General features: G+C 48.7%; 1 protein-coding gene across 1 annotated transcript; it reads left to right on the plus strand.

Annotated features, from left to right (window-relative positions):
* The first annotated feature begins 414 nt into the window (after positions 1–414).
* On the plus strand, positions 415–882 carry LOC124168372. Its single transcript, XM_046546581.1, has one exon. It carries the CDS (start codon positions 415–417, stop codon positions 880–882), a length of 468 nt encoding a protein of 155 aa, XP_046402537.1.
* The last annotated feature ends 12,440 nt before the right edge of the window (positions 883–13,322 follow it).

Below are 13,322 nucleotides of genomic sequence, written 5' to 3' on the forward strand. Positions count from 1 at the left end.
TATCAGCTTATCGGGCCGCGAGATGGACCTCCAGCAGGCGGTGGATGAGCTATCCGCGCAACTGCGGCTCCTCAGGGAAGAGAACGAAGGTTTTCGGGCCCGTGCGGATAACACGAAGGGGGAAGGACCAATCACGGGGAAGTCATTTTCAATGGTATCCTCCATTGAGTATTTCTCTGGCGCCGCGGGGGAGAACGTGGACACGTTCTTCTCGCAAGTGGAACAGGTGGCGAAACTCGGTGGTTGGAACGACAACGATAAGCTAAGTGTGGTCACCATACGCACCCGCGGTGGGGGCACTAAAGCACCGGCGGGCGAAGGAGAGAGCAGGGGCCGTTGAAACCTACGATGACGCTCGGAAGACTCTCTTAGAAAGGTTCCGGGGGGGTGAAAAACCGGCGGTTCTAAAGAGAGATGCTTGCTGGCGTCCGCATGGCACCCAGGGAGCGGATCGAGGAATTTGCGGACCGCATTCGTGAATTGAACAGCCATACGTGGAAGGAGGAGGAAGATGCCGCAACGGCTGCGATACGCCGTTCCGGAGCGGATGAAAGAGCTTTGGACGCGTTTTTAAACGGCTTGCCGGGCAGAGTGGGGGAACACACGCGTCTCGCGATGCCGGAAACTTTCGACGCAGCCGTTAATGTGGCCGTGCGTATACGTGAGGCAGAGCGGAGGGCTCATCCGGAGACGGAAGAGAGAAACGTTTTCACGATGCGTGAGGGAGTCTGTCATGCTTGTGGACAACCCGGCCACTTTGCGAGAGAGTGTGCAAACAGGGGTGGAATGCGGTGTTTTAACTGCGGTGGACAGGGACATTGGGCGAGGAATTGCCGAGTGGGGGGTGGATGCGCGTCGGGGGGCGCGTTGAGCCGTCTTTAAACATTTACGGGGCCGAGCAAGCCGCCCGCCAAGGCCGCCGGTAAAGACTTTGATTCCACGTGTGCACCGTGAAGGAGGATTGGAGGACTTGGAGGACTTGGAGGAGGAGCGGTGATTGTCACATGTTAATATAAGAGGCGGCGTATGTTAGTGGACACTGGGGCCCAGGTGAGTCTATAGTGACTAAGGAGTGCTGTGTGGGGCAAGTTACACGTAGGTCTTGTTTTATGATAAAGGGTCTGACGTGTAGATACATTTGGAATCACGGAGAGGTAGTGCTACCGGTATGGATCGGAAGCAATGTGCATAATATTCGGGCCCAAGTAGTGGACACCTTGGGCGGGTATGAAGGCCTTATTGGTATTGACTTCCTTCGTGAAACGGGGGCCTTCATTGACGTGAGAAAGGGGGAACTTTCCATTGGGGGGGCGATAATTCCCTTGACCGAGAGAGGAAGAGCGAGATCCAGGGAAATCGCACCGCGGTCAGAGGAGGCATTTGGAGAGGGGCCGCGATGTGCGGTGACGTCCGTGAGAGGATTTACGACGGGGGGCGTGGCTTCCACCGCCAGAGGGGGCGGGCCCGGAATTATGTCATGGGAACGACCGAGGGACGCGTCGACGGCCGGCCCGGAAGGGAAGCCAGAGGTCGCCGAGAGAAATTTCGACTGCCCTGGGGCGGGAAAACCAAGGAGGAGAGTAGGGCGGCAGCGCGGAAGGAAGCGGCGGAGGGCGGGCGGAATGGCTATCCTGCCGACGGACTCTTCGGTGGGACAGGCGGAGGGGTCGGAGGGGCTGGAAGGGCCTGATTTCGTGGGTCGTGAGGGACCTTGGAGCCGCCGGCCACGTGTGGATGTGCCGGTTCGACTCCCAGCGGCGGAAGTAATCCCAGCCCATCGAAGCTCGTATCCCTCCCCTTACCCGGGCGGGAGTGGACGGAGGGAGAAGAGCGCGTGCTGGAGCCTGTTCTCGAGAAGGAGGAGTGTTTAGTTTCCCGGTGTTTGTGTCGGGTGGACGGGGAAGGAAGCGCGAAGGTGCGCGTGAGTAATTATGGGGAGTTGGCAGTAAATCTATGCGAGGGCAACTGTGGTGGCGACGGTGAGCGATGTAGATTTTATTTTAAAGGAAAGATTCTGCGGGGATGATATTGAGGGTGCATGCGATAGGAACGTACGCTCTGTGGAGAGTACGAGTCTGTGGGAGCTTTCGGATAGTGACATTGAAGGTAAATTGACGCACCTGAATTGGGGGAAAAAAGCTGTTATGCATCCCCTAATAGGAAGGTATAGGCATTTGTTTTCATTAACGGGAACACCCCCTGCGATCCACTTGGTAGAGCATCATATTCCTACAGGTGACGCCCGTCCCATTTATCGGAGACCCTATCGCACTCCGCATCATATACAGCCTTTAGTGGAGGATTCTGTGAAGGAACAGTTGGAAGGGGGAATAATATCGCCTAGTCACAGCCCTTGGGCCTCACCCGTTGTGATCTTGCCAAAGAAATCCGAGGACGGAAAGCCTAAGTACCGGTTCTGCATAGACTACCGTGCTTTAAATGCAATTACAAAACCGGATGTATACCCACTTCCAAACATTACGGAAACCTTGGACTATTTGGGGGTGTAGGTATTTCTCGACCCTTGATCTAAAGGCGGGTTATCACCAAATCCCCATGGCCCCTAAGTCACGCGAGAAGACTGCCTTTGTTATATATAGCGGATTATACGAATACAAACGTATGCCAATGGGACTAAGAAACGCGCCAAGTGTATTCCAACGTATGATGGACGGAGTCTTCCGGGGAATGACCCCCACAGAGTGCTTGGTGTATCTCGATGACGTTATTGTATTTGGCGAGTCGATTGAAGAGCATAAAGCGCGGTTGGGCCGAGTGTTTCAGAGGCTCGAGTCGGCCAGGTTGTCCTTGAAATTGACAAAATGTCAATTTTCCCTTTCTCAAGTAAGCTATCTAGGCCACATTATCAGCGCAAAGGGAATTCAACCGGACCCAGGTAAGATTTCGGCGGTAATGGACATCCCCACTCCCAAGACAGTAAAGGAGACGCAATATTTTTTAGGAATGACTACTTATTACCGTCGATTTATTAAAGATTATGCCATCCTCGCTCGCCCGCTTACAATGTTACTGAAAAAGGGAACTGCATTCGTTTGGGCTCCGGAGTGCGACGAAGCAGTGGAAGGGCTAAAACGGGCGTTGACGAGCAGCCCAGTGTTGGTATATCCAGATTTCTCCTTGCCTTTCATCATATCGACGGATGCAAGCAATTTCGCGATAGGTGCCGTCCTATCACAGGTGGTCAATAATGAGGAGCACCCGGTCGCATTCGCATCGAGGCAATTAAAGAAACCGGAAGTGAATTATACGACGACGGAGAAGGAACTTTTGGCCATTACGCGGGCGGTGGGACACTTCCGGTGTTACATCTACGGTCGGAAATTTACCATTTTAACAGATCACGCCGCGCTCACTTGGCTTTTTGGATTAAAGGACCCCAGAAGCAGGTTAATGAGATGGACTTTGAAATTGAGCGAGTACGACTACGAAGTAATTCATAAACCTGGTAAGACCCATGCAAACGCAGATGCCTTAAGCAGGAAGATTCGCCAAGTATCCGTGGAAGAGGTTTTAAATTTTCGGAAGGAGCAGGAAAAAGGTCCCGAGTGTATAGAATGGAAAGGAAGAGAGGGATTCGTGGTCGATGGGGGTATACTATGGAAGGAAACTGCAATGGGAAAAAGAGTAGTAGTGCCTCGCAGCTGCCGGGAGAAAGTGCTCCGTCAGTACCACAACCATATACTGTCAGGGCATTTAGGTGTACAGGCAACAGGAGGTAGGGTTAAAAGGGACTTTTGGTGGCCATCCGTTCGCGAGATGTCAAGAAGCATGTAAAAGGCTGCACTGCCTGTAGTCAGAGGAGCCCTTATGGTAAGTGCTGAGCCCCATTACAAGCACTACCAGCAGCGAATAGGCCTTTCGAGTTTATTGCAATAGACATTGTGGGTCCCCTTCCGTAGACAGAGGAGGGTTATAGGTATATCTTGCCTATACTTCATCATTTCTCGAGGTATTTAGTGATGGTACCATTGACAGACAAGAAATCTGAATCCGTTTCAGTGGCACAAGTGAAGCAGTGGATACTGAGGTTCGGAGTGCCGGAAACACTTCTTACTAGTGATGGGTCGATCATGAACGATTCGATCAAAAAGATTGAATCACTAGGTGAATCAAATGACTCATGATTCATTTCGTTAAACAAGTCGATCATCAATCATCAATCACTCCGACTTCCGGTTTCATATCAATCATCTCGGTTTCCGGTTTGATTCAAAATTTGGAACGACCGATGCTTTATCTCTTTTCGTCAGGGCAGAAATAGTTGTGATAAAATTAAATACTATGTTATGGAGAACTGAATACTTGTGTAATCTTTTTCTTAAATGTTTTCCAGCAGTTATCAGTATTAATAACACCAATACACGTAAAAGGAAAATATTAATATTTATGACTCCTGTAGGAGAACGTTAAGAAGTAGAAGTTAAAGCTGGTTATATTTTATTGTGCCGTTCATAAAATTATCCTGCAGATCAGATTCATGCATAGTGTGTGGTGTATTTTGTGTTATATTTTGATCAACTATAGTTAGAAATTATTTTATTAGTGTTAAGAAACTGTGGCAGTTTCGCCTTCCCAAATATTTTCATGACACTGCTTCCTTCATTTTTGCAATCTAATTTACTCATCTAGGAATTCACAATTAAAATAGTATATGAAATGATAATATGGATAGCAATCAGCGTTACCAATGCTCTTCGCAGATGAGGCAGTATTTATTCGATTATTCAAAGTGATTTATTACATCCATTGATTGAGTCTTTTCGATCTTGATTCCTTTTGAGTCTTTTCGATCATGATTCCTTTTGAGTCTTTTCAATCATGACTCCTTTGAGTCTTTTCGATCATAGTGATTGAATCTTGATTTGAGTCTTTTCGATCATAGTGATTGAATCTTGATTTGAGTCTTTTCGATCATAGTGATTGAATCAATTGATTGAATCACTTATGTGACTCGAGTCAAAATGATTGAATCACTTAAATGATCGACTTTGCCCATCACTACTTCTTACTGATCAGGGGACAAATTTCATGTCAGAACTTTTTCGACAGGTCTGTAAGTTGTTACGAATAAATCAGTTGAGGACGTCACCCTTCAACCCAGAATGCAACGGACGAGTGGAGAGAGTTCATAGAACTATTGCGCAGATTCTCAGGCATCTTGACTTTGCTGTGGCGGCCTACAGCTGTAGTAATCATCGTATCACGGGTTTCACCCCTCATGAACTGGTATTTGGACGTCAAATGGTATCGCCTTTCCAATGCATCAGAGTTGGCGTTTTAGAGGAAGAGCACCCCGGGGTGTCTTGGTTAAGGGACAGATTAAAGGAAATGTGGATAAAGTATGCGAATACTGATCGCATAGCAGAAAAGAAACGGAGAGAGGCCGTGAAGGAGAAGGGTAAGCGTTGGCAATACAAGGAAGGAGATTACTTGTTTTTAAGTGATCCCTGTATGAAAGTAGGGCAAGTGAAGAAATTTCATAAACCATGGAAGGGCCCATACCGCATATTAAAAGTGGTGTCGACATGTAACCTAATGCTGGAAATCCCATTCCGCAACCTATTGGTACTCAGGAATCGCGTTAACCCCTGTTTTGGCCCCATTCCCCATCTTAGTTCAGGAACAGCTGGTCGCAGGCAAAGCAGGCCGAGGAAGGAGCGGGCAACGCCGCCCTTCCAACCGCCGCGAATACGCCGCTGTTACTTCTGAGGCCGAATGGGGGTGCGAGGGAGTGGGCGTGGTCGCCCCGGCCGAAGGGTCCCACGACGGGTGGGGTACAGCTGAGGAGGAATCATCGTGCAGCACGGAGCCTTCCTACATCCCTCCCCCCCAAGTGCATCCATTGCCGGCCGAACGTTCTCCCTACTACCTTCGATCGTCGGAGCCAAGTGTTGACCCCCCTACCTGCCCCCTTCCTGAGTCGGCGGGAGAGGCGACAGACCCCCCACTGTCCTATCCGCCCCCACAGCCTTCGCCGTTGGGACGCTCCCCTTATTTCCTTCGTCCACGGGCAGCACGACCGTCGGTGGAGGGGTTGTAATTTGGGCAGTGATGATAGAAGAGGGTGCTGGCGAGAGGAAACGCAGAAACGGAGAGCTATCGCTGTGTCTGGTTTATGTTTCTCATTTGTTTTACTTCTTGTAATTTCTTTTTAATTTGGATTATTTTGGGTTTGGATATGTACTTGTTATATTCTGGATGGGCTGATTTCTTCGGTTTAATTGCTTCTAGGGCATCTCAATGGCTGATATGGTAACGCATTTTATTGCATTAATTTCTTTTGAGCAGTGAATACTTGCAGTTTTCTTTGTGAATGTTGATTTAGAAGTAGGGGCGAGTCAATCGGCTCGCGCGGGTAAAGAGTGATTGGGTATAATTAAGTACACTGGAGGGGATCGTGTGGTTTGACAAATCATTGGGCGCGGTACAGGAGTTGTGAGTGGCGCTGAATAGTGACGTGAACCCCGTCCTTGAGGTTTTCCGACTCATGGGACTCCATTAGAATGTGCAAGAGACTAGAGACAATAATGGAATCATACTAAAAGTTAGCTTGAGTTAAAAAAAAAAGAGCTTGAAGTTAAATGTTTAGTGCTAAAATGATGTAAAATGTATTTCCAGGCTTGTCAATTTTCAAAGATTTTCTCAGACCCCCGCTCGTTACCCCTGGGAGGAGGGGGTGCAACCCTAGGCCATCTAATCTCCCCCGCCCCTCAAAGCATATTCCTAGTTACGCCACTGGCAAGAATGAAACACATGATAGCTTGTAAGTAGAACAGCCCAAGCGAAGTGGGCATTGCTAAAAAAGAAGTCTCCTCACAACTGACAATGTAAAAAATGAAGATAGGAAGCAATTTATTAGGACTTGCAATTGAAGCATGCTTATCTTTGGTAGTTAGGCATGCTGTTTGGTAACACCGCAGCAGTTGGTAGCGTCCAAAATGTGGTGTTTGCAGAAGAATGACCAGAATCCATGGATACCGACTCACAAAAAATATTGGTGGGGCCCAAACAGGGGATCTTGCCCAGGGAATTTTTATGAGCAGTGAGTAATTTTATTTTAATTCTAGAAGAGTCATTAATCAAAATTAGAACCCTGATTACTCGAATCTCAAAATCTTCTCAAACAATCCGGGGAAAATCTACAAGCCTGAGACTTTTTCCTCACACCCAAAACGAATTTTTGAAGGGGTTCGGGGCCTCTCAAGCCCAAAGGAGTCGGCACCAATGTGAAGATCAAATGAATACAGATTGTGTGAGCAACGTGGAAGTTGGAAGCAGAGCAGGAAGGAAGTCCCGAAAACCTAGGGTAGAAGACGAGACATTTTAATTTGCCTCCCCTCTCTTAATCGGCCACAAATACCCAGTGGCGGAGCGTGCATGTACGCATGTTAGCAACTCCACACCCAAAGATGAATGAATTATAAAAGAAAACTCTGTATTTCTTTGGAAAGAGAAAGATAAAAACCCTGTCCACACAGAGATGGGATATGAAGCCCCAAACGCTACAGCTATCTCCATTTCGAATTCACCACTCTAAAAGTGCACGATCCCGTGGCATCGCACCGGCCGCATATTTGGTCTATGCGATCACTTACGGGTGCTCGGGGGCGGGAAGAGGTAAGCGGGGGCATGCCCTGTTCAAATGGGTACTTGGAGCGAGCAGACTCAACACTTGAAGTTCAAGGGAATGCTGCTAAATGGCTCTGAATGCATCGACTTGCTAGGATCCTGAGTGCAGGAAGTGTAGGCGTGGACAGCTACACCACTACACTACCTGCAAGTTACTCACCAAATATGCGCGTACGCACTCGCGTCGTGTTGAGTCTACTCGCTCCAAGCACCCATGTGAACGTGGCATGACCCCCCGCTTACCTCGTCCCGCCCGTTCACCCACAAGCGATTGCATAGACCGAATATGCGGCCGGCGCGATGCCACGGGATCGCACACTTGTAGAGTGGTGAATTCGAAATGAAGATAGCTGTAGCGTTTGGAGTTTCATATCCCATCTCTGTGTAGACAGGATTTTTATCTTTCTCTTTGCAAAGAAATACAGAGTTTTCTTTCATAATTGAGAGGCAAGCCATGGGATTTATCTGATTATTTCCTGGAAAAATAGTTTTATTTTAGTTACACATCTTATACTATTATATGTAAGTGTCAGTTGACTTGCATTCCCACCATGGTTAGCTGTAGAGCAAGCAGATACATAATGCCTTCCTCCCACCCCCCTGCATCCGGTGATGAAAAGCTAGAAACTCCAAGCTAGCGGATGCGCTGGTGGGAAGAAGACACGGCGTGTGGAGTTGGTTTGGGACGACTTGTGGAATGGATGTACCTGAACGCAAATAAAGTGGAATTAGGAAAAAGACCGGAAATTTGTTACTAATTCCTTAATTCCCTTCCTTGCGGCCTCCGGCGGACCAGAGAGACTTACACTGTTGTCAGAAGCGCAATCAAACCGGATATTGTAGATATCGCGAGGAAGCAGCGAGAATGGCGAGTCGGGTGAGTTTTGGAGGGCATGAAGTGCCGCTGCAGAGTGAGATAGATGACTTCGGGGAGAAGATCAACATCCTGGCTAAGGAGAACGAGGAGCTAAAGGAACGGCTCTGCAGTGCGACTCAGAACTCTGCTCCGTCGCAGGGAAACAAATTCTCGCTCATCAGCGGCATCTATGTATTCACTGGCCCCAGGGAGAGTGTTGTCGCTTTCATCGAGCGAGTGGAAAGCGAGGCAGAACTGAGTGGCTGGACCAGCGAAGAGACCCTGAAGGCAGCGAGAGTGCGTTTGGGTGGCGACGCAGCAGAGTTCTGTCGTATCAAGGAGGAGTGCTACCAAGCAACTGATTTTTCAGTTTTTAAGAAGTGCCTCCTTGATCGATATCGCCCGAAATTAACGGCTCGATTCTATCTCGAGCAGTTAGGATCGGTGAGACTAGGGCAGGGAGAAGACTTAAAGAGTCCTTCGCAGACCGGGTGAGATCGATCAACTCTCACTCGTATGAGCTTCCCACCCACGCTGACATGGCTGCCGCGATTAAGCATTAAGCCGACCAAAGGGCCCTGGACGCATTCCTTCGTGGTCTTCCAGGTGAGCTCGGTCGGCTGGGCCGCTTGGCCGTGCCGGCGTCGTTCGACGCGGCCATTGAGACGGCTATTCGGATCCGCGAAGGTGATCGCAGTCCGCCAGCTCCCTCGCCAGTCCGTCGTGTTTTCCGTTCTCCAGCGGAGGCGGGGGGGAGGTGCTATGAGTGCGACTCTCCAGGCCATCTCGCGCGAAGGTGCCCCCGCCGGGGGTGTTATACTTGCGGCGCTTCCGGCTATATCGCCTATCAGTGCCAACGGAAACCCTCAGAGAAGCCTTTAAATGGCGGCGGGTCCGGAGGCGCCACCCAGGCCGGACCCCTGTAACCCTGTTCCTTCCACGGTTAGAGGCCGCTAGGCGGACAGAGGATTTAGTGGTTGCAGTAAGCGTCGTGGGGAAAGAATGCAAATTTTTGGTGGATACCGGTGCCCAAGTTTCCTTTGTAGCGCGTGGTGTGAACGGGGGCGAACGAATTAGGAGATCCCCATATCGTATAAAGGGCATTTCGGGGGCGAATATGTGGAACGATGGTGTAGAAACGGTGCAATTAGTGTTAGTTCTTATAGTTTAGATATGATAATGGTAGATTCGGTGGGAATATTAGGGACTTTTAGGGTTAGATTTCTTGGAAAAATACGGTGGACTAATTGATGTGAGGAAAAAGACGATGAAATTAGCTGACGTTTATGTTTCGATGAGAGGCGAGTGCAGCGCGTATGAAGGATGCGAGGAGAGGGTATAAAAGAGTGCTGGGGTCGTTGGAGTGGACATTGAAGGGCCAGTTAAATTAACTGATGAGACAGTGATCCCACCCAGTAGCGAAAAATTAGTGTGCTGCAGACTGTCAGATGACGCCCCTCTTGAAAGAGAATACATTACAGAGCCAGAGGTGATAACGGACGCACACAGTTGTGCTGTAGTGCGGGGTGTTTGTAAGTTTGAGAGAGGACGGGAGGTTATAGTAAAATTAGGGAATTTCGGGCTGGATGAGGTTGTTTTGAGACGGGGAACAAAAGTGGCAACTCTCCATGAATTGGAGAAAAATTTTAAAGATAACTTTACAGGCATAAGGCACGTCCGATCAACGACTACCATAGAGCGAAAGATAGATTTCCGGGAGAAGATAGCGGATCTGGATGATCCGGAAAGAAAGGCGTTGCTATCCCTGTTGAATGATTACCAGAGTTTATTCACTGAAGGAAAACTACCTCCGGCCACAACAATTACCTCTCACAGAATCCGCACGGACAACTCTCCACCCATTTATCGCCGCCCATATAGAGTGCCTTAAAACCCTTGTGGACGAGCAGTTACGGGCCGGGATAATTGTCCCTAGCAGTAGTCCCTGGGCTTCACCAGTCGTCATTGTGCCAAAAAAAATCAGCTGACAGCACGCTATCTAATAGATTTTGTGTTGACTTCCGTGGCCTTAATGCAGTGAATACCCCAGACGTGTATCCCCTGCCCAATATAACAGAAACGTTGGACTATTTAGGGAGGAGCCGTTACTTTTCCACGTTAGATCTAACGAGTGGTTATTATCAGATTCCTATGCATCCTGCCTCCAGAGAGAAGACTGCTTTTAATGTAGAGGGCGGACATTTTGAATATACCGCATGCCTTTCGGATTACGCAACGCCCCTAGCACGTTTCAACGCATGATGGACGGATTTTTTAGAGGACTGAAGCCCACGCAGTGTCTCGTCTATTTGGATGACGTTATTGTATTTAGTTCGTCCATAGAAGAGCACGTTTAAAGGCAGAGACGCGTGTTCAGTCGGCTGCAAGAGTCAGGTTTGTCGTTAAAAATTGAAAAGTGTCACTTTGCTAGAGAAAGGGTAAGGTATTTGGGACATGTGATCGACCGGGAGGGTGTTCGTCCGGACCCTGAGAAAATAAACGCGGTTATGAATTTTCCTTCATCTAGTAACACCAAGGAAGTGCGATCGTTTTTGGGACTTGCCAATTATTATAGGCGCTTCATTAATAATTACGCAGTGGTCGCATGACCGCTGACGCGGCTCCTCAAGAAGGGAACTAAGTTCATATGGACACATAACAGTGACGCGGCGGTGGAATCCTTTAAGACGGCCTTGGTAAGCACTCCGGTGCTCGCCTATCCTGAATTCGCAAGGCCATTCGTTATCTCCACTGACGCCAGCAACTTTGCGGTGGGCGCGGTGTTGTCGCAAGTGATAGACGGCGAGGAGCATCCCATCGCGTATGCATCGCGGCAACTTCAAGCAGCGGCGATAAACTACTCGACCACGGAAAAGGAGCTGTGCGCGGTCGAATTCGCGGTTCAGTTCTTTCGCCCTTATGTGTGGGGTCATCCGTTCAAAATCATCGCGGATCACGTCGCCCTCCGATGGCTTTTCAGTCTCCCTGATCCCAGTAGTAGATTAACCAGATGGGCGCAGAAGTTAGCCGAATATGAGTATGAGGTTATTCACAAGCCAGGAAAACTCCACCTTAACGCCGACGGGTTAAGCCAAAAGATACGAGTGGTGGAGGTAATGGATGACGAAGATTGGAAGAAGTACCAAGCCGAGGATATGGAATGCCAGGAGTGGAAGTCGTGCGAGAGTTTGAGGATAAAAATGGACTGCTGTACCGATCGACAAGTGAGGGATTAAAGGTGGTGGTTCCTGTGAGCAGACGGGAAACTGTGTTCTACCAACATCACGACCACACACTGTCAGGACACCTAGGAGTAAAGCCGATTATTAGACGAATACGACAGATGTACTGGTGGCCCTCCCTCGATAAAGATGTGAGAGAGATGATTGCTAGCTGTGTTCCTTGTAATCAACGCAGCCCTTACGAGAAGACGAGGGCATCCTTGAAGAAACTTCCAGTAAGTACCTCCAAATTTTCCTTCATCAGCATAGATATTGTTGGGCCTCTACCCCGCACCTCGAATGGCAACCGGTTTATACTTACCATTCTCGATCATTTTTCACGGTATTTAGAGATGGTGGCTATTCCATCACAGACAGCGGAAGTAGTGGCCGACGCTCTACTTAGGCGGTGGATTTTGAAATTCGGTGTTCCTGATTATATACTGTCGGATCAGGGCCCCAACTTTGAGTCGGCTTTATTCCAGAATTTGTGTAAATTTCTAGGGGTATCTAAATTGCGTACATCACCCTTTCACCCCAGCTGTAACGGAAGGTGTGAGAGAGTGCATCGAACCATCTCGCAAATGCTAAGCCACTATGTTAATGGAGGAGACAATAATTGGGATGTGTTGTAAGCGTTTTCGGTGGCAGGATATAATTCAACCTATCATAGTAGCACGCGAGTGACTCCGTTCAAGGTGATTTTCGGTCGCGAAATGAAGACGCCTTCCATTGCTTAAGGCCTAGTTACTCGGTCCATTAACACGTATAAGTTAATGTACGTTTGCGTGAATGATTTTGGTGGACCGGAACGGAACATGTACGAATGCATGAACCAAATTAGAAAAGGTTCTATTTTCCGTTCATGCATGTGCACAAGTTGGGTGGTTACACGGTACATTTTCGTGTTCATTCACGCGTTCATGCATTTAGACATTAACCCGTACGTGTTAATGTATCGTGTAACCAGGCCTTTAGAGGCCGTAGAGACTGGTACGAGAGATTATTATATGAACGAACTAAGTGATCAACTCAAACAAATTTGGAAAGAATGTTTGGTGAACAGAAAGAGGGCCCTTACAGTCGCAGGCGAGGCAGTACAACAAGAGGAGTAGGGACGTGAACTACCAGCCGGGTCAATACATTTACCTAAACGACCCCTGTATAAAGCCCAGCAGAATCCGCAAGTTCCACAAACCGTTTTCGGGGCCTTATAAAATCCTTTAGATGCTCAATGACTCTAAAGCGTTTGCAGCTACGTTTTAGGACTATCGTGGTGCATAAAGACTGCGTTAAAGTACTATCGTTTTCAAAAGTATGTAGACACCCACGAGCCCCACTTAACTGATGTGGTAGGGTCGGTAAAAACCTGGAAGGTTGGCACATGAGGTAGCCTGCATCTCTCACCAGTACGCCGACAAGAGCCGACGAGGACGGACGCGGGGGCGACCGGGCTAGCGAGACAGGAGTCAAAATACAGGCTCAAATGCCCTAGCGGATAGAATGCACTGAGGAAACTCACGTCCACGCACAGGTTGGGCCGTCGGAGTTTTCTTGTGAGCTCCGTGGCGAGGATTCCCTCTCTTCAGATTCAT

The sequence above is a fragment of the Ischnura elegans genome, chromosome 11, assembly GCF_921293095.1.
Source record: "Ischnura elegans chromosome 11, ioIscEleg1.1, whole genome shotgun sequence".
Classification (NCBI taxonomy): Eukaryota; Metazoa; Arthropoda; class Insecta; order Odonata; family Coenagrionidae; genus Ischnura; species Ischnura elegans.

Bases quoted from the DNA above. Each gene is read 5' to 3' on its own strand.
- LOC124168372 (XM_046546581.1), top strand. From the start codon at position 415: ATGCTTGCTGGCGTCCGCATGGCACCCAGGGAGCGGATCGAGGAATTT.